Source organism: Oncorhynchus mykiss, chromosome 32, assembly GCF_013265735.2.
Source record: "Oncorhynchus mykiss isolate Arlee chromosome 32, USDA_OmykA_1.1, whole genome shotgun sequence".
NCBI lineage: Eukaryota > Metazoa > Chordata > Actinopteri > Salmoniformes > Salmonidae > Oncorhynchus > Oncorhynchus mykiss.
The window spans coordinates 22,431,295-22,450,033 of NC_050572.1; the positions used below are offsets into that span (position 1 = coordinate 22,431,295).

General features: G+C 43.3%; 1 protein-coding gene across 3 annotated transcripts in view; it reads right to left on the reverse strand.

Annotated features, from left to right (window-relative positions):
* Positions 1 to 18,739, reverse strand: part of LOC110489405 (adenylate cyclase type 2) — an 81,478-nt gene that overhangs the window by 14,729 nt on the left and 48,010 nt on the right. For 2 of the 3 annotated variants that reach the window (XM_036970831.1, XM_036970829.1), the window contains 7 exons: positions 17,108 to 17,188; positions 16,521 to 16,590; positions 16,199 to 16,296; positions 12,202 to 12,286; positions 9,806 to 9,946; positions 9,449 to 9,565; positions 4,310 to 4,494 (listed from right to left, as the gene is read on the reverse strand). In XM_036970831.1, the coding sequence (XP_036826726.1) occupies positions 4,310 to 4,494; positions 9,449 to 9,565; positions 9,806 to 9,946; positions 12,202 to 12,286; positions 16,199 to 16,296; positions 16,521 to 16,590; positions 17,108 to 17,188 (777 nt within the window). The remainder of the gene's footprint in view (positions 1 to 4,309; positions 4,495 to 9,448; positions 9,566 to 9,805; positions 9,947 to 12,201; positions 12,287 to 16,198; positions 16,297 to 16,520; positions 16,591 to 17,107; positions 17,189 to 18,739) is intronic. The other variant, XM_036970830.1, reaches the window with a different exon arrangement.

Consider the following 18,739-nt stretch of genomic DNA (forward strand, 5'->3'; position numbering starts at 1 on the left):
TTTATTTGAGTTGACGAAAATGAGACGAGACTAAATTATCTCTGTGACTAAAATCTGAGTAGTAAGTGGACTGGACAGTTTTTGGAGACATTGAGATATTTTCAGTGTTATTTGCAATTTGGCAGTGTGGTGGCACAACAGCGGCAACAAATCATTGATGGAAATAAGGCATACTCTCCATGGCTACTCTCCCGGTGATAAAACCTCCCGGGAGAAAAATGGGCGATGGGGCCTCCTGAGTGTCACAGCGGTCTAAGGCAATGCATCACAGTGCTAGAGGCATCACTACAGACCTGGGTTCAATCCCAGGCTGTATCACAACCGGCCGTGATCGGGAGTCTCATAGAGCGGCGCACAATTGGCCCAGCATCGTCCGGGTTAGGGGAGGGTTTGACCAGGGTGGTTTTACTTGGCTCATCACGCTCTAGCGACTCCTTTGTGGTGGGCAGGCGCCTGCAGGCTGACCTCGGTCGTCAGTTGAACGGTATATCTTCCAACACATTGCTGCAGCTGGCTCCCAGGTTAAGCGGGCGGGTGTTAAGAAGCGCGTTTTTTGGGGGGTCATGTTTCGGTGGACACTTGACTGGAACTTCGCCTCCCGAGCCCGTTGGGGAGTTACAGCGACGAGACAAGATCGAAATGTTTTGACCCATTTTATTGTGTAGATTCAAGAAAGACTGAATGCAAAGACACTGTTTGCACCCAGAAGTTGATGGGGAAAAATACCTCTGACCTCAAGAGACATCATCTTTCTGTTGTATATAAATTATCAGAAATTTGCCCGTGACCTTTTCCTCTATGCAGATGATTCTGCTCTGTTGGTTTCCCACAAAGACAAAATGTGGTTGAGAAAGCCCTCAGTGATGCATTTCTGAATGTCAGTAAATGGCCATCTTGTTCGGGTCCAAAGTGAAACAGGAAATCCCCTGATTTTAAGATGGTAGTAGGTGACATAGTAGTCACAGCAAAATACTGTTAATTATCTTGGTTGTGTGCTAGATAACCATCTGACAGGTGAGAGCATGGCAAACAACGTTATCTCCAAAGTAAAGCATAAAATTAGGTTTCTGTCAAGAACCTCCAAATATCTGGATAAGAACGCAATGGGGGACATTGGCTGGGGCTCTTGTTCAGCACCACTTTGACAATGTGTGCTCTTCCTGGTACAATAGACATCTCAGAACAAATTAGTCCGGATTATTCTTAAACTTCCAGCAATTACACATCTTGACCATTCCCCCTTTGAAAGCCTTAGATGGCTCAAAGTCGAGGAGAGAGTCTTCACGTCAACAGTGAAGAGGTGACTTCGGGATGCTGGCCAATAAAAATAAAATATTAAGATGGGCAAAAGAACAGACACTGGACAGAGTCTGCCTAGAAGGCCAGCATCCCAGAGTCGACTCTTCACTGTTGACGTTGAGACTGGTGTTTGCTGGTACTATTTAATGAAGCTGCCAGTTGAGGACTTGTGAAGCATCTGTTTCTCAAAGAGGCGTCTGTTTCTCAAACTAGACACTCTTATGTACTTGTCCTCTTGCTCAGTTGTGCACCAGGGCCTCCCACTCCTCTTTCTTTTCTGGTTAGAGCCAGTTTGTTCTGTTCTCTGAAGGGAGTAGTACAAAGCGTTGTACGAGATCTTCAGTTTCTTGCCAATTTCTCATATGGAATAGCCTTCATTTCTCAGAACAAGAATAGACTGACGAGTTTCCGAAGAAAGTCCTTTGTTTCTGCCCATTTTGAGCCTGTAATTGAACCCACAAATGCTGATGCTCCAGATACTCAACTCGTCTAAAGAAGAGCAGTTGTATTGCTTCTTTAATCAGCACAACAGTTTTCAGCTGTGATAACATAAGTGAAAAAGGGTTTCCTAATGATCAATTAGCCTTTTAAAATGATGAACTTGGATTAACTCACACAACGTGCCATTGGAACACAGGAGTGATGGTTGCTGATAATGGGCCTCTGTATGCCTATGTAGATATTCCATTAAGAATAGCTAGAATAGTCATTTACAACATGAACAATGTCTACACTGTATTTCTGATCAATTTGATGTTATTTTAATGGACAAAAATGTTGCTTTTCTTTCAAAAACCAGGACACTTCTAAGTGACCCAAAACTTTTGAGTGTATATAACTACTTTGACTTGGTACAGGATAACCACAACTATTCCATTAGGAGAGAAACTCACGCTGTTCCTTTTAGATTTAAAAGTGGTATGGGGAAAGAAACTTTTTTATACTATTCTTCTGAAGAATTTGAAATGTATAACCTCTAAAAGTAGTTTCAAGTTCTCACTGAAAATAGCTAAATAGTAGCATGTCTCAGAAGTCAGTCGTAAGACTCTAGTACAAGGGTGAGAAGAAAATGCCCGGGATAGCATATGGTCTGCCTTTTGGTGCCTATTGTGTATCATATTGTGATTGTCTTATATATATTATGGATTGGTTGTTTTATATGTTCAGGGTTGATTTATATATTAGGGGTATGTGAGACAAGGGAGATGTAAAGTGAGGGGGAAAAAGTATTTGATCCCCTGCTGATTTCGTACGTTTGCCCACTGACAAAGAAATGATCCGTCTCTAATTTTAATGGTAGGTTTATTTGAACAGTGAGAGACAGAATAAAAACAAAAAAATGCAGAAAAACGCATGTCAAAAATGTTATGTTAATAGATTGATAATGCTAGATAGTAGTGTGCTGCAACCTATCAGACCACTACTTAAGACACAACTTTGATCAAAAATATAACTACAGCATGTCAAGGGGAAGGACTCCAGATTGTAATTATTTAGTAATATTTTGCAAACCTTTCACTTGGCTGTGCAGGTAAAATTTCTAATTGCTCACTCAAATGTTTCAAAACATCCTATTTTTTGGGTTGCTAAAACCATGATTTGGTCAAACAGTAAAGTGCATTATCCTCATGATTCCTGTAATGAATGTGTCTGCCCAGCCCCTGGGCCTGTTCCACAGGGACCTGCTGCTGTTGAGCGAGCCACTTCATGTGCTCTTTGGGAGAGAGAGAAAATGCATAACATTTCAAAATCCAATTGCGGGAAATTACATAGCTTTGGGAGAAGCTAATGTGGTTCTCAGCTTTCTGTGGGTATACTTTTTATTTGTCATCCCTTAATATTGAGGTCAACAGCAATTATTTGACAACTGAGATATTTGATATGGCTATAAGCATATCAAAGCACGCGAAATGCGCAATTGTCCATCGGCCATTGCGAGGGCACAGGGTAGGAGGGCTACAACTGAAAAACGTTCTAGGGCATTACTTTTAATGTTAATTAATACATGACTACTAGCAGTGGGTATTATAGTTAGCGTTGGCAATCCAGCTAATGTGTTTTGAGTTTTCACTTCCTCATGTGGTGTTTAAGCCCAAAAATAGAGCACATATAAGATGTAGTCAAAATCATCTCTATTGAACAAAACATTTCAGAAAATTCTAGAGACCTATTTTAACAGTAAAATATAAAACCAATAGCCTATTGTCAACTCACAATTTATGACAATCACTGGATTAGGTTGCACATCAACATATATTGAATCATGCATTCCTGCCTAGACATGTTAGAGTATTTATTGGATAGCTTGCCATCTTAGTGTTCTATTACACAGTCTGAAGCACAGTTAATTACTTTATAAGGTGAATTATAACACAGCAGAAAAAAATAGGTGCGACCAAATCACGGGCTGGTGCCACTGAAACAGTTGGTGGCGCTAGACAACATGTTAGACTGGAGGTTTTGATCTGCTGCAGAGGATTATGTTCTTCTGTCAATTTGGCCATTGGGAAGACAATAATGTGACAGGATTTTATGCAGAAAAATATGTTGACCGGACAAGGCTATGTATGTTTGTACACATAGAAGTCAGTGATTTATGTTTAGTATAGGTTCATGAGGCAATACAAATGTGATGTGACTAAAATATGACTAAAATGAAAGGACCTTTAGTTGACAAAAATGGCCCACTGTTTTCGTCATTTTGACAATAACTAGAATAAATCATTATTCAAATTATGTTTTTGTCGAAATGACTAGACTATTTAAATAAAATAAAAAGAGTGCCAAAATGAACACTGGTGTGCTTGCTCATCTCTTTACCCTACACACCTCCACAGTCATTCCCTAAAGGCTGTGTGTCTCTGGCTTCTACCCTATGTTTAACACCAGGATTTTCATAAAAGGAAGGCTGTCTCTCTAACCTGTTATCTCTTCGTGTGTGTGTGTGTGTGTGTGTGTGTGTGTGTGTGTGTGTGTGTGTGTGTGTGTGTGTGTGTGTATGTGTGTGTACCTGTCCAGTGTCTGTGTGCTGTAGAGTGCAGTACTGTAGCCGTCCAGCAGGGGCGCATGTGTCTGGAGGATGATGATGTTGTAGATCACCATGGCAACTAACATTACAACCATCTTCAGCTCATAGTTGATCCTCAGGAACACAGAACACGACACCAGACCCAGGATACAACAGTAGATAAAATACTACAGAGAGAGAGACAGAGAGAGAGAGAGAGAGAGAGTGAGAGAGAGAGAGAGAGAGAGAGAGAGAGAGAGAGAGAGAGAGAGAAAGAGAGAGAGAGAGAGAGAGAGAGAGAGGATGTGGGAGGGGGGAGATAGAAGAGAGAAGAGAGGGACAGAGAGAAGAGAGGAAGAAAGAAGGATAAGTGAAGTCGATAAAAAACTCTCAGAGAGATGTTATATTTCATCTTTTGAGATGATATAGAAAGATGGAGAGAGTCAAACTGCAGACTATTTTCCACTTAATGAATAGCAAGCCATAACAACAGTTCCTCACAAAAATGTCCAGTCAACATTTCCCTCAAAACTATAATGGACATCGTATATCGTGTCCTATAAAAAGGGAATATTGCTCTTTATGTGCTCAGTATCACGTCACTGAATGGTCTTTGGCTAGGGAGTATTATGGTCCGTTAGGGGAGAGCTGGGCCAACACAGGGCAATGGGAGGGTAGGTAGGTAGGTAGGTAGGTAGGTAGGTAGGTAGGTAGGTAGGGAGGAAGGGAGGTAGGGAGGTAGGGAGGGAGGGAGAAACAGCAATTAAGAAGGAAGGAAAGAAAGAATGGAAGAAAGGAAGACTAACTGAGCCTGTGGAGAGCAGTGAATCAGGACTAGCTATTACTGGCTGACTTATAGAGGCCGCGACGCAGTAGGGTAAACATCATTACATTTAGAAGATAGGAGACATGGGTCTGGGCTATTAGCAAAGAGAGGTGTGTATGTGAAAAGAAAAGAGAGAAAAAAGAAAGACATAGTACTAATGCAGATAATAGAGGGAATTGGCTCCCAGCCAAGACTAATGGCAAAGAGAGGTGTGTGTGAATGAAGGCTTAGGCTGAACTAGAAGTGGGGGCCACATTAAATCAGATTGTGGGCTGTGAATGGCTACAGGGTCACATGTATCAGACATGTGAAAAGTAGAAAACCACAATTATTCAAAAGAAATGGGTCTATAAGAACGTCTATTTACAAAATCGTGGGATAAGATTGAGGTGTTGGACACTATGGAGGAGGGTAATGATGTGTAAAATTGTACTGTTAACTATTGAATAAACTTGTACACAGAACATGAACAATAAGAAGGAAAAGATCTGAAAGATGGTATAATGGACTGGGTCGGTTCATTCATTTTTTTCATTTAGTTTATGAGTTCCTTGAGGCGTAAAACATCAGTAATAAGCTTACTGAGCCCTAGTCACCAAGGCTGCTCTCTGGTGCTGATAACAAACACTATGTCAATACTCAATCTCAGGAGGACAGAGTTTTTTGTTTCTAACAGACAGAGATCATCTTGCCTCAGACGTAGCTAGGAGCGAGTGAATATGTGTGAAGTGTGCAAAGCAAGGCAGGAAGCCTAGAGCTGTCGTGCGAGTAACAGTTGCTACAGCACACCAGCACACCAGATGCAAGCCAAACTCCCATGAACTTCAACTACTTTGGACTCCTGGGATGAAGGAGAGGAGACAAGGAGAGGAGACATGGAGAGGAGACTTCAGACTATTGAGATACTATCCAAGCCAACAGCCAGGCCACTTCTAGATCCCTCTGTGTCACAATGACACATTGATAGTAGCATAGTGTCTCTCTGTTCTCTGTCATCTCTTGTAAGTCCACTGTGAAAAAAGTCTACAGACGCACACGCACACGCGCACGCACACACACACACACACACACACACACACACACACACACACACACACACACACACACACACACACACACTGATTGATTGTGATGGATGTAACGCAACGGTTATTGATAGACAATGTTAACAAACATTACTTTTGTGGCCCTGGTTAAATAAATGTGATTGTTGACTTAAAATAGTGCACAAAAGAGTGATTTCTGTCAAATAAATGTTCTGTTGTGAACTAATAAAAACAGAAAGCTAGCGAAGAAAACTATAACTTCATGAAATACAGTACATGGAATAAAGCAAGTTTTCACCAGAAGTATCCAAAATATTTGAAACCCAGGTCTGATCCAAAGTAGATGTCAGTAGCGTAGCCAGACATTTGTTGGTGGGTGGGGCTGTAGATGTACCTGGGCCCCCCAAAAAACAGCTCATTTCCTGCAATTCTACACATTTTGCCATGAGGCTGAGAGAGAAATGTACAGCTTTATAGCAAATGAAAGCAAAAATATAGGTGTGTTGACTGTGATAAATGCACTGGATTATGAGCTGTCTTGTTTGCTAAATGAATTAATGAAGTAAGCAGTGGCATGGTGCATATAGAAGCACAGTGACGTATCCCACAGGGCACAGACATCATTTAATTGAAGTGACATGGAAACAATGTTGATTCAACCAGTGTGTGCCCAGTGGGATGCTTCAATGTGGTTATATTTATGGCTTATTGGGAGTGTGGCTTTCAGTTATTTTGGCCAACCATCTTATGAGAGTGAATGCCATTCCAGTTCTTCTGAATGCCGTTCCAGTTCTTCTGAATGTTGTTCCAGTTCTTCTGAATGCCGTTCCAGTTCTTCTGAATGCCGTTCCAGTTCTTCTGAATGCCGTTCCAGTTCTTCTGAATGCCGTTCCAGTTCTTCTGAATGCCGTTCCAGTTCTTCTGAATGTCGTTCCAGCTCTTCTGAATGCCGTTCCAGTTCTTCTGAATGCCGTTCCAGTTCTTCTAAATGCCGTTCCAGTTATTCTGAATGTCGTTCCAGTTCTTCTGAATGTCATTCCAGTGCACCGCTTACTATGAATTCTATCTGATGGTGTTTGCATGTTTAGGTAAAAAATATAAAAAGTGTCCCGTGCATCGACGACGTCGTCCCCACAGGGACCGCACATACATACACCAACCAGAAGCCACACTGATCATCCACACTGAGCTTTAGACTATAACTACTGCTTTCAAGGAGCGGGACACTAATCCGGATGCATATAAGAAATCCCGCTCTGTCTGACCTCTGACAAGCCATCAAATAGCAACGCATCAATACAGGGCTAAGATCGAGTCCTATAACGCCAGCTCTGATGCTCAACAGATGTGGCAGGGCTTGAAAACGATCACAGATTACAAAGCGAAACCCAGCCGTGAGCTGCCCAGTGATGTGAGTCTAATAGAAAACCTAAATGCCTTCTACACTCGCTTCGAGGCAAGCAACACTGAACCAGCTGTTCCGGATGACTGTGTGATCTTGCTCTCCATAGCCAATGTGAGTAAGACCTTTTAACAGGTTAACATTCGCAAGGCTGCTTAGCCAGACGGAAAACCAGGACACGTACTAAGAGTACACACTGACCAGCTGGCAAGTGTCTTCACTGACATTTTCAACCTATTCCCGGTCTGTAATAGTAACTTGTTTCAAGCAGACCACCATAGTCCTAGTGCCCAAGAACACCAAAGTAGCCTGTCTAAATGACTAGCGACCCGTAGTACTATAGCCATGAAATGCTTTAAAAGGCTGGTCATGGCTCACATATCAACGCCATCCTCCCAGACACCCTAGAACCACTCTTCTCACACTGCCCCAACAGATCCACAGATGACGCAATCTCTATTGCACTGCCCTCACCCACTTGAACAAAAGGAATACCTATATAAGAATTGACTAATTGACTACAGCTGAGCATTCAACACCATAGTCCTTCCAAGCTCAGGACCCTGGGACTGAACACCTCCCTCTGAAACTGGTTGCTGGACATCCTGATGGGCCTCCCCCAGGCGGTGATGGTAGGCAACAACACATCCACCACACTGATCCTCAACACACACAGGGGCCCCTCTGGGATGTGTGCTTAGTCCCCTCCTGTACTCCCTGTCCACCCACGACTGCCTCGCCTCCCATGAATCTAACACCATCATCGTTAAGTTTGTTGACGACACAACAGTGGTAGGACTGATCACTGATGACGCAGCAGCCAATAGGGAGGAGCCAACAGGAAGCAAAAAACCTCTCCCTTTGTCAGCAAGACAAAGTAGCTGATCGTGGACCACAGGAAATGGAGGGGTGAGCACGCCCCCCATGGGGCTGTAGAGGAGCGGGTCGAAGCTCATCGGTGTCCACATAACTAAGGAATGAACATGGTCCACACACACCCACACAGTTGTGAAAAGTGTACAACAGTGCCTTTTTCCCCTCAGGAGGCTGAAAATATTTGGGATGATGGGCCCTCAGATCCTCAAAACGTTCTGCAGCTGCACCATTGAGAGCATCTTGAGTGGCCGCATCACCATTTGGTACGGCCACTGCAAGGCACCCGACCGCAAGGCGCTACAGAGGGCGGTGAGTACAGCCCAGTACATCACTGGGTCCTAGCTCACTGCCATCCAGGGCTTCTATACCAGTTGATGTCGGAGGAAGGCCTCCAGCTATCCAAGCCATAGACTGTTCTCTCTGCTACTACACAACAAGCTGTACCAGTGTCTGGAAACAACAGGTTCTACCCCCAAGCCAAAAGACTGCTAAACAAGGCTGCTAAATAACTAATCAAATGGCTACCCGGACTAACTGCATTGATCATTTGTTTAACTAATTCTCCTGCACAGAATCTATGCACACACACAGGACACTACAGACACACTCACACATACTTACACCCCAACAAACACACACACAGGACACTACAGACACACTCACACATACTTACACCCCAACAAACACACACACATTGCATACGGCCACACACACATAACACATGCACACATGCATACTGATGCCACACACACACACACACACACACACACACACACACACACACACACACACACACACACGCTGCTGCTACTGTTTATTATCTATCCTGTTGCCTAGTCACTTTACCCATGCCTTTATTTACAGTACATAGCTACCTTAAATACCTCATACCCCCGTACATTGACTTGGTACACCCTGTAAATTTCCATGTTATATTTATTCGTTATTGTCATTTGAATTTTTTTTGTGCCTACTCTGGTAGATGTACTCACAGGCAGGTAGAACTTATTCCCATCCGTGAGGTGGGTGGGGCTGTGGGAGCTGAGCATGCTGTCATTGGTCAGGTTCATGGTAGGGGGTGTGGTCAGAACCTCATCTTCCAGGAAGAACTGGAAAGAAGTTTAGAGGAGATGAGAAAGACAAGGGGAGAAGAGAAGTTATACTAGGCTGCTTTCCAGTGTGATCATTTTGATGGCTGTAATGGCAGTTTTGCCTGAAAACATCCTCCACACGCACACACACACACACACACACACACACACACACACACACACACACACACACACACACACACACACACACACAGACAGACAAGATCAACCAGTAAAATCAGTAAATTGGTTCCTCACCATGTTGAAAACAGCCATGACAAGTATAACAGCGGTGGTTGTCATGGTGAGGACCAATCGGAGCCAGGGTTTGTTGGCGATGATGATACGTGAGGAAGTAGGGAGCCAGGGGAGAGAGCACCACGATCCTTTACCTCCCTGCTGAGAGAGAGAGAGAGGGAGGGAGGGAGGAAGAGAGGGAGGGAGGGAGGGAGGGACAGAGAGACAAGCAGGGGGACAGAATAAATGAGATTCAGATAAGAATAGTGAGGAAAGCTTTAAACAGAGAGAGAGAGCGAGAGACAGAGACACAGACAGAGAGTGAGAAAGAGAGAGCTATGGACAGTTCACTCTTGCCGTAGTGCAACGTGAGGAGAAGCCATGAAATGGAAGGCTGTAGGGGACAGAGAACAAACAACGACTGCAGTAACAGACCGTCTGTCTGCATCAATACTCTCAACACCCCAGAGCAATTTACCTCCATCGATTTCCTCTCTACAACACCTCTTTGACACACCTTGACTCTCAACACACTGCTTCCCTTGGCCAGGAAGAGGAGCAGATAGATAATAAAGGTTTATTATTTTGTTTATAATTCGCAATTCATCCATTGAAAACTGTTAGGTTTGTTTGCAGTTCAGAGCACTATACTATACTATACTATACTATACTGTACTATACTATACTGTACTATACTGTACTTAAGCAATTCGGCCCGAGGAGGTGTGTTTTATGGCCAATATAACATGGTTAAATGCCGTTTTTACATACAACGCAATGCAAAGTTCCTGGACACAGCCCTTAGTGTACTGGCCATATACCACAAACCACGAGGTGAATTATTGCTATTATAAACTGGTTACCGATGTAATTAGAGCAGTAAAAATACATATTTTTTCATACCTGTGGTATACAGTTTGATACACCACAGCTGTCAGCCAATCAGCATTCAGGGCTCGAACCTCCCAATTTTTTTATATACTATATACTATACTGTACGATACTATACTGTACTGTACTATACAATATATACTATACTATACTGTAATTTACTTTACTATACCATGTCCTTCCTTTTCTCTTCACATGGCCACATGGTTTGGTTGACTCGGATATACAGAGACATTGTGAGACATCAGGAATCATTTAAGTCTCAAGGTAGAACACAATGCTGGGCCCAGGGACAGACAGACTGCTGGGTTTTAGACTGTTGGTGTTCCACAAAATATGACTGTCCTTCAAGCTCAATCACTCCTCCAAGGTCTGGTCTCTGGTTAGAGTCATCAGAGGATGAGAAAGGTGTTAATCGGTTTATTCTGGTTTGTTAGTCGTTCTCATCTTCATCTGACCCCTCTCTTTTCCTCCCTCTGTCTCCCCCTCTCTCTTCCTCCCTCTGTCTCCCCCTCTCTCTTCCTCCCTCTGTCTACCCCTCTCTCTTCCTCCCTCTTTCTACCCCTCTCTCTTCCTCCCTCTGTCTCTCTTCCTCCCTCTGTCTACCCCTCTCTTTTCCCACCTCTGTCTACCACTCTCTCTTCCTCCCCCTGTCTACCCCTCTCTCTTCCGCCCTCTGTCTACCCCTCTCTTTTCCTCCCTCTGTATCCCCCTCTCTCTTCCCCCCTCTGTCTCTCTTCCTCCCTCTGTCTACCCATCTCTCTTCCTCCCTCTGTCTCTCTTCCTCCCTCTGTCTACCCCTCTCTCTTCCTCCCTCTGTCTCTCTTCCTCCCTCTGTCTACCCCTCTCTCTTCCTCCCCCTCTCTTTTCCTCCCTCTGTCTACCCCTCTCTCTTCCTCCCTCTGTCTACCCCTCTCTTTTCCTCCCTCTGTCTACCCCTCTCTTTTGTCCCTCTGTCTACCCCTCTCTTTTCCTCCCTCTGTCTCCCCCTCTTTCTTCCTCTCTCTGTCTCCAACGCTCTCTTCCTCCCTCTTTCTCCCCCTCTCTCTTCCTCCCTATGTCTCCCCCTCTCTCTTCCTCCCTCTGTCTACCCCTCTCTTTTCCTCCCTCTGTCTACCCCTCTCTTTTCCTCCCTCTGTCTCCCCCTCTTTCTTCCTCTCTCTGTCTCCAATGCTCTCTTCCTCCCTCTTTCTCCCCCTCTCTCTTCCTCCCTCTGTATCCCCCTCTCTCTTCCTCCCTCTGTCTCCACCTCTCTCTTCCTCCCCCTTTCTCTCCTATCTCTTCCTCCCTCTGTATCCCCTCTCTCTTCCTCCCTCTATATCCCCTCTCTCTTCCTCCCTCTGTATCCCCCTCTCTCTTCCTCCCTCTGTATCCCCCTCTCTCTTCCTCCCTCTGTCTCCCCCTCGCTCTTCCTCCCTCTGTCTCCCCCTCGCTCTTCCTCTCGCTTCTTCTCCCTTCTCTTCATCCATGCATATTCCCCTCTCTCTCCCTCCGCCCCCATTTTAGGGTGTGTGTGTGTAACTTACCAAGATGTGGCTGGAGAAACATATGACCAGGATCAGACCTAACAGGAGGAAAGACATGCCAAAGGAGATCCCCAACACTGCTGTTCTGTAACACACACACACACACACACACACACACAATGTTTATTTTACTATTATTTATTTTTGCATTTTCAAACATACAATCTACAAGACACTCCCTTCCAGAGCGACCCACAGGCGCAACCAGGGTCAAGCTCCCTGCCCAAGACCACAAGGACAGATACCCCCACCCAGTCGAATCAGGGACCCGAACCAGCGACTTCTCGGCCACCTGTCCAGGCTCCTAACCGCCAGGCCACCAAAGACCCCCCCCCCCCCCTCCCAAAGACTCCTCCTCCACTCCCCAACAGCGCCCCCCAAGCCACCATCTCCCTCCAACCAAAACCACCACCCACCCGATGCGCCAACAACCAACAAAAATAACAAACGAGAAATAAGAGAAAAACAATAATAGAAAACCACAATGCAAAAACAAAAGACATCAAGGACAACAGGATGTGTGTGTGTGTGTGTGTGTGTGTGTGTGTGTGTGTGTGTGTGTGTGTGTGTGTGTGTGTGTGTGTGTGTGTGTGCGCGCACGTGTGTGCGTTTGAATGCGAGTGTGTGTATGTATGCTTGCATGGCATCAGCTTCAGGTAAAAATGTTCCTTTTTAGTGTCAGTTAAACTTATTTAAAAAAAACGTTTAACTTTGACTGTCTTTCTACCCCCCGCCCAGCAACTTCAGTCCCACCTGTCTCCAATTCCACAACCCAACCCTCAGCTTCCCTCAGCTTCCCTCAGCCCAACCCATCTCTGCTGGCCACCCTCTTCGGATTTCTATGCAACATATATCTTTCAACTATGCTGTGATGTTTAACGTATAATTTCAATCTATCTAATCAAACAGAATCCACATATTGTGAGTTGAAGAGAAACACTTTTACTAACAGTATTAGTATATTAGTAATTGACTGACCCGGTCTCTCCAGATCTCCTAACAGTACTATTTCTAGATTAATGTTATGCTTTTTCAGCCATTCCTGAACCTGAGACCAGAAACAGGCTACCTGATGGCAATACCAAAATAAATGGTCTAATGATTCTGTATCCTCACAACAAAATCTGCAGAGCTGTGATGGTTGTATGCCCCAAACATTCAACACATCTTTGGTGGCCAGAATTCTGTACAATAATCTTTGATGAAAAGAACGAAGTCTTGAATCTTGCGTCGTTTTATATATCAACTCATACACCCTGTACTATGGAATCAGTACATCAATGTATTCCCAGATATTTTGTCATCTGTATGGCACATCTGTCAATATCCTGGTCCTCAAATGAAACTGCCATATTTTCCTATCAATTTATTTTTGTTCCTCCGTCAGTTTTGATCCTTAATATAGGGCAGACAGACCAGTGCCCTACCTTCTCCCGCCGCCACCTGCCTCCTCCTTCTGTGGTAATGCTGTAATCACTTGGTTGTAATCTTGGATTGAGCAGACCCTCCCATATAATTCCGATAGCTCCATGAAAGACATAACTCGACCATTCCAATTTACAAAATCATTTAAAAACAAAACAACCTTCTCAAACATATTTTCCATTGATACAGGTCTTTTATCAAGCAGCATGTTTGAGTTCAACCATAATATTTGTTGGAATGTTACACACTGTGTTAACTACCACCAGATGGGTGCTGTACAGAGCAGTAAAATGATAAAGTATTTGAATTGGAACTAGTGAACTGAAACCCACTTCCACTACTTACTACATACTTCCCTGTTTTACAGTAGGGCAGGCCTGTATTTCCTGACTACAGCTTATATTTCCTAATAGAAGTTTGCCAAGTAGACGGCTGATTTAAGCGTGTTCATAAAACAATGATGTCATGTCTAAATGGAAGAGATGTTAGTCTGAACGCGAAAATATATGATGCTTTTAGTATCTGTCTCTATGGTTCTACCGCTCCTGGGTCCTGTAAACACAGACAATTAACTAAATGATGAAACAGCCCGTGGACCTTTTGTCCTTTCATAAGGAGGCTTCATCGTCATCATTATCCTTGTCATCGTCAGTAACATCAAGTAATACTCCTCATCTTTATCATAATAATCATCATCATCATCATCCTCGACATCTAAGACCTTTTGATTCACATTAAAACTGTCATCAGACGTTATTCATATCTTTTCATCTGTTTTCTTTCTTTCTATCCATCTTTTTTCTTCCATTTTCTTTCTTTCTTTCTTTCTCTCCCTCTTAATTGCTGTCTCTTAAGGTGTATCATTTGCAACTGCTATTAGGGATCTTATTGATGTGAGACTCAATTGATCAAATGTTTATTTCATCTTGTCACACTGTAATTGCAATGTTCTGGGTTATTATAGAGAAAAGAACACTGACTTCAGTGTATTTTGGCACGACTAGTATTCCATCTATGAGGGCTACTATAGGTCATACTATGTATTCCAACTATGAGGGCTACTATAGGTCATACTATGTATTCCAACTATGAGGGCTACTATAGGTCATACTATGTATTCCAACTATGAGGGCTACTATAGGTCATACTATGTATTCCAACTATGAGGGCTACTATAGGTCATACTATGTATTCCATCTATGAGGGCTACTATAGGTCATACTATGTATTCCATCTATGAGGGCTACTATAGGTCATACTATGTATTCCAACTATGAGGGCTACTATAGGTCATACTATGTATTCCATCTATGAGGGCTACTATAGGTCATACTATGTATTCCATCTATGAGGGCTACTATAGGTCATACTATGTATTCCAACTATGAGGGCTACTATAGGTCATACTATGTATTCCATCTATGAGGGCTACTATAGGACCACACAATGTATTCCATCTATGAGGGCTACTATAGGACCATACTATGTATTCCATCTATGAGGGCTACTATAGGTCATACTATGTATTCCATCTATGAGGGCTACTATAGGTCATACTATGTATTCCAACTATGAGGGCTACTATAGGTCATACTATGTATTCCATCTATGAGGGCTACTATAGGTCATACTATGTATTCCATCTATGAGGGCTACTATAGGTCATACTATGTATTCCATCTATGAGGGCTACTATAGGTCATACTATGTATTCCATCTATGAGGGCTACTATAGGACCATACTATGTATTCCATCTATGAGGGCTACTATAGGACCATACTATGTATTCCAACTATGAGGGCTACTATAGGACCATACTATGTATTCCATCTATGAGGGCTACTATAGGTCATACTATGTATTCCATCTATGAGGGCTACTATAGGTCATACTATGTATTCCATCTATGAGGGCTACTATAGGACCATACTATGTATTCCATCTATGAGGGCTACTATAGGACCATACTATGTATTCCAACTATGAGGGCTACTATAGGACCATACTATGTATTCCATCTATGAGGGCTACTATAGGTCATAATATGTATTCCATCTATGAGGGCTACTATAGGTCATACTATGTATTCCATCTATGAGGGCTACTATAGGTCATAATATGTATTCCATCTATGAGGGCTACTATAGGTCATACTATGTATTCCATCTATGAGGGCTACTATAGGACCATACTATGTATTCCATCTATGAGGGCTACTATAGGACCATACTATGTATTCCAACTATGAGGGCTACTATAGGTCATACTATGTATTCCATCTATGAGGGCTACTATAGGTCATACTATGTATTCCATCTATGAGGGCTACTATAGGACCATACTATGTATTCCAACTATGAGGGCTACTATAGGTCATACTATGTATTCCAACTATGAGGGCTACTATGGGACCATACTATGCAGGTTGTATGCTAAGTAGTATCTGAACATTGGTGGGTACCATGAAGGGTAATATGAATGGTACTGTGAAGAGTACAGATGCACAGGACAAGTACTGTCTCCATACTGTGACGGGCACTATGAAGTGTACTATGTAGGGTCCAGACTTACTTGGGCAGGACCAGTATCTGCACTATGAAGATGCAGCAGAAGATGAGACAGGCACAGGTGACGTAGTATTTAAAGGCCGGCAGAGTGGTGGCTCGATACTGGGGACATCAACACACACAGGGTCAACAGGTGGTGGTCAAAACAAGCCATTTTCTACTGTAACTTCACAGTCTAACACTGAATACTTTCACACCAATCATATTCTGTTACGGAGTCACTGCATGTTTGTCTGGGACAGCAGTGGGCAAGTGGCACATGTGTTATTTTCATTTGTAGTTTCTTCTTTATTTGACTGAACAGCGGTGTTGTTGTCCTACCGCACCTCCTTCTCCAGAGTCTTGTTGTGAAAGAAGAGTGAGATCCTCTGGATGTCCTCAGACTTCAGCCACTGCCTACAGAGAAGAGAACACAGAGACACTCAGACAGCGGTTCACACAGTCACCAGCAATCCGTCAGGGACATTAATAAGATACGTTCACCTCAGAACGTCCTCCCTTCCGACCATCCTTTCAAAGTATTGGTGAGATGTTTTTTCCCTCATTACACTTCAAGTTTTTAATAACTATTGTTTCATGTGTTATTGTATGTTTGTTTTTGTAAGTATCTGCACTCCTGCCTACATAATTGCCCCTTGTGGGATAAAGAACGTATTTTGAATTTAATTGAATTGAACGTAAATCCACTTGTCACATAATTGTGGGTGAGGTACTGAACTAAGTGCTTCATACAAATGATTATACAACACACTTTTCAAAAGCTCTCAAAGAGCGTTAGTTAATATGGTGGTGAACTCACCTCGACCACCACCAACGTGAAGCACCTACCCAACTCGCTGACGCATCCTTTGTGCCACAAAATGCCTGTCACTGTGCTAGAAATAGAACAGCGCAGGTTTGTAGTAGTACTAACTTCTGGGAGTTGATGCCGTCGATGGTTCTGATCATCCTCTCTTCCAGTTCCTCTTCAAACCGTCTCTTCTGAGATTTAGTCCTGAGGGGATACCGAGCACACAGTACGTTGAGTGTGTGGAACATTATTCTATCCTGTGGTGTTGTGGTCTTAAGACATGACTTGTTTAAAGGAAAGATGACTGATCTGTAGGGGTAAAGTCTAGTAGTCTGATGTAAAGGGAGGATGACTGATCTGTAGGGGTAAAGTCTGGTAGTCTGATGTAAAGGGAGGATGACTGATCTGTAGGGGTAAAGTCTGGTGGTCTGATGTAAAGGTAAAGTCTGGTGGTCTGTTGTAGAGGTAAAGTCTGGTGGTCTGATGTAAAGGAAAGATGACTGATCTGTAGGGGTAAAGTCTGGTGGTCTGTTGTAGAGGTAAAGTCTAGTAGTCTGATGTAAAGGGAAGATGACTGATCTGTAGAGGTAAAGTCTAGTAGTCTGATGTAAAGGGAGGATGACTGATCTGTAGGGGTAAAGTCTGGTAGTCTGATGTAAAGGGAGGATGACTGATCTGTAGAGGTAAAGTCTAGTAGTCTGATGTAAAGGGAGGATGACTGATCTGTAGGGGTAAAGTCTGGTGGTCTGATGTAAAGGTAAAGTCTGGTGGTCTGTTGTAGAGGTAAAGTCTGGTGGTCTGATGTAAAGGAAAGATGACTGATCTGTAGGGGTAAAGTCTGGTGGTCTGATGTAAAGGGAGGATGACTGATCTGTAGAGGTAAAGTCTGGTGGTCTGATGAAAAGGGAGGATGACTGATCTGTAGGGGTAAAGTCTGGTAGTCTGATGTAAAGGGAGGATGACTGATCTGTAGGGGTAAAGTCTGGTGGTCTGATGAAAAGGAAAGATGACTGATCTGTAGAGGTAAAGTCTGGTGGTCTGATGTAAAGGAAAGATGACTGATCTGTAGAGGTAAAGTCTGGTAGTCTGATGAAAAGGAAAGATGACTGATCTGTAGAGGTAAAGTCTGGTAGTCTGATGAAAAGGGAGGATGACTGATCTGTAGGGGTAAAGTCTGGTGGTCTGATGAAAAGGAAAGATGACTGATCTGTAGAGGTAAAGTCTGGTGGTCTGATGAAAAGGGAGGATGACTGATCTGTAGGGGTAAAGTCTGGTGGTCTGATGAAAAGGGAGGATGACTGATCTGTAGGGGTAAAGTCTGGTGGTCTGATGAAAAGGAAAGATGACTGATCTGTAGAGGTAAAGTCTGGTGGTCTGATGTAAAGGAAAGATGACTGATCTGTAGAGGTAAAGTCTGGTAGTCTGATGAAAAGTGAGGATGACTGATCTGTAGAGGTAAAGTCTGGTAGTCTGATGAAAAGGAAAGATGACTGATCTGTAGAGGTAAAGTCTGGTAGTCTGATGTAAAGGGAGGATGACTGATCTGTAGAGGTAAAGTCTGGTAGTCTGATGAAAAGGAAAGATGACTGATCTGTAGGGGTAAAGTCTGGTAGTCTGATGTAAAGGAAAGATGACTGATCTGTAGGGGTAAAGTCTGGTAGTCTGATGTAAAGGAAAGATGACTGATCTGTAGAGGTAAAGTCTGGTAGTCTGATGTAAAGGAAAGATGACTGATCTGTAGGGGTAAAGTCTGGT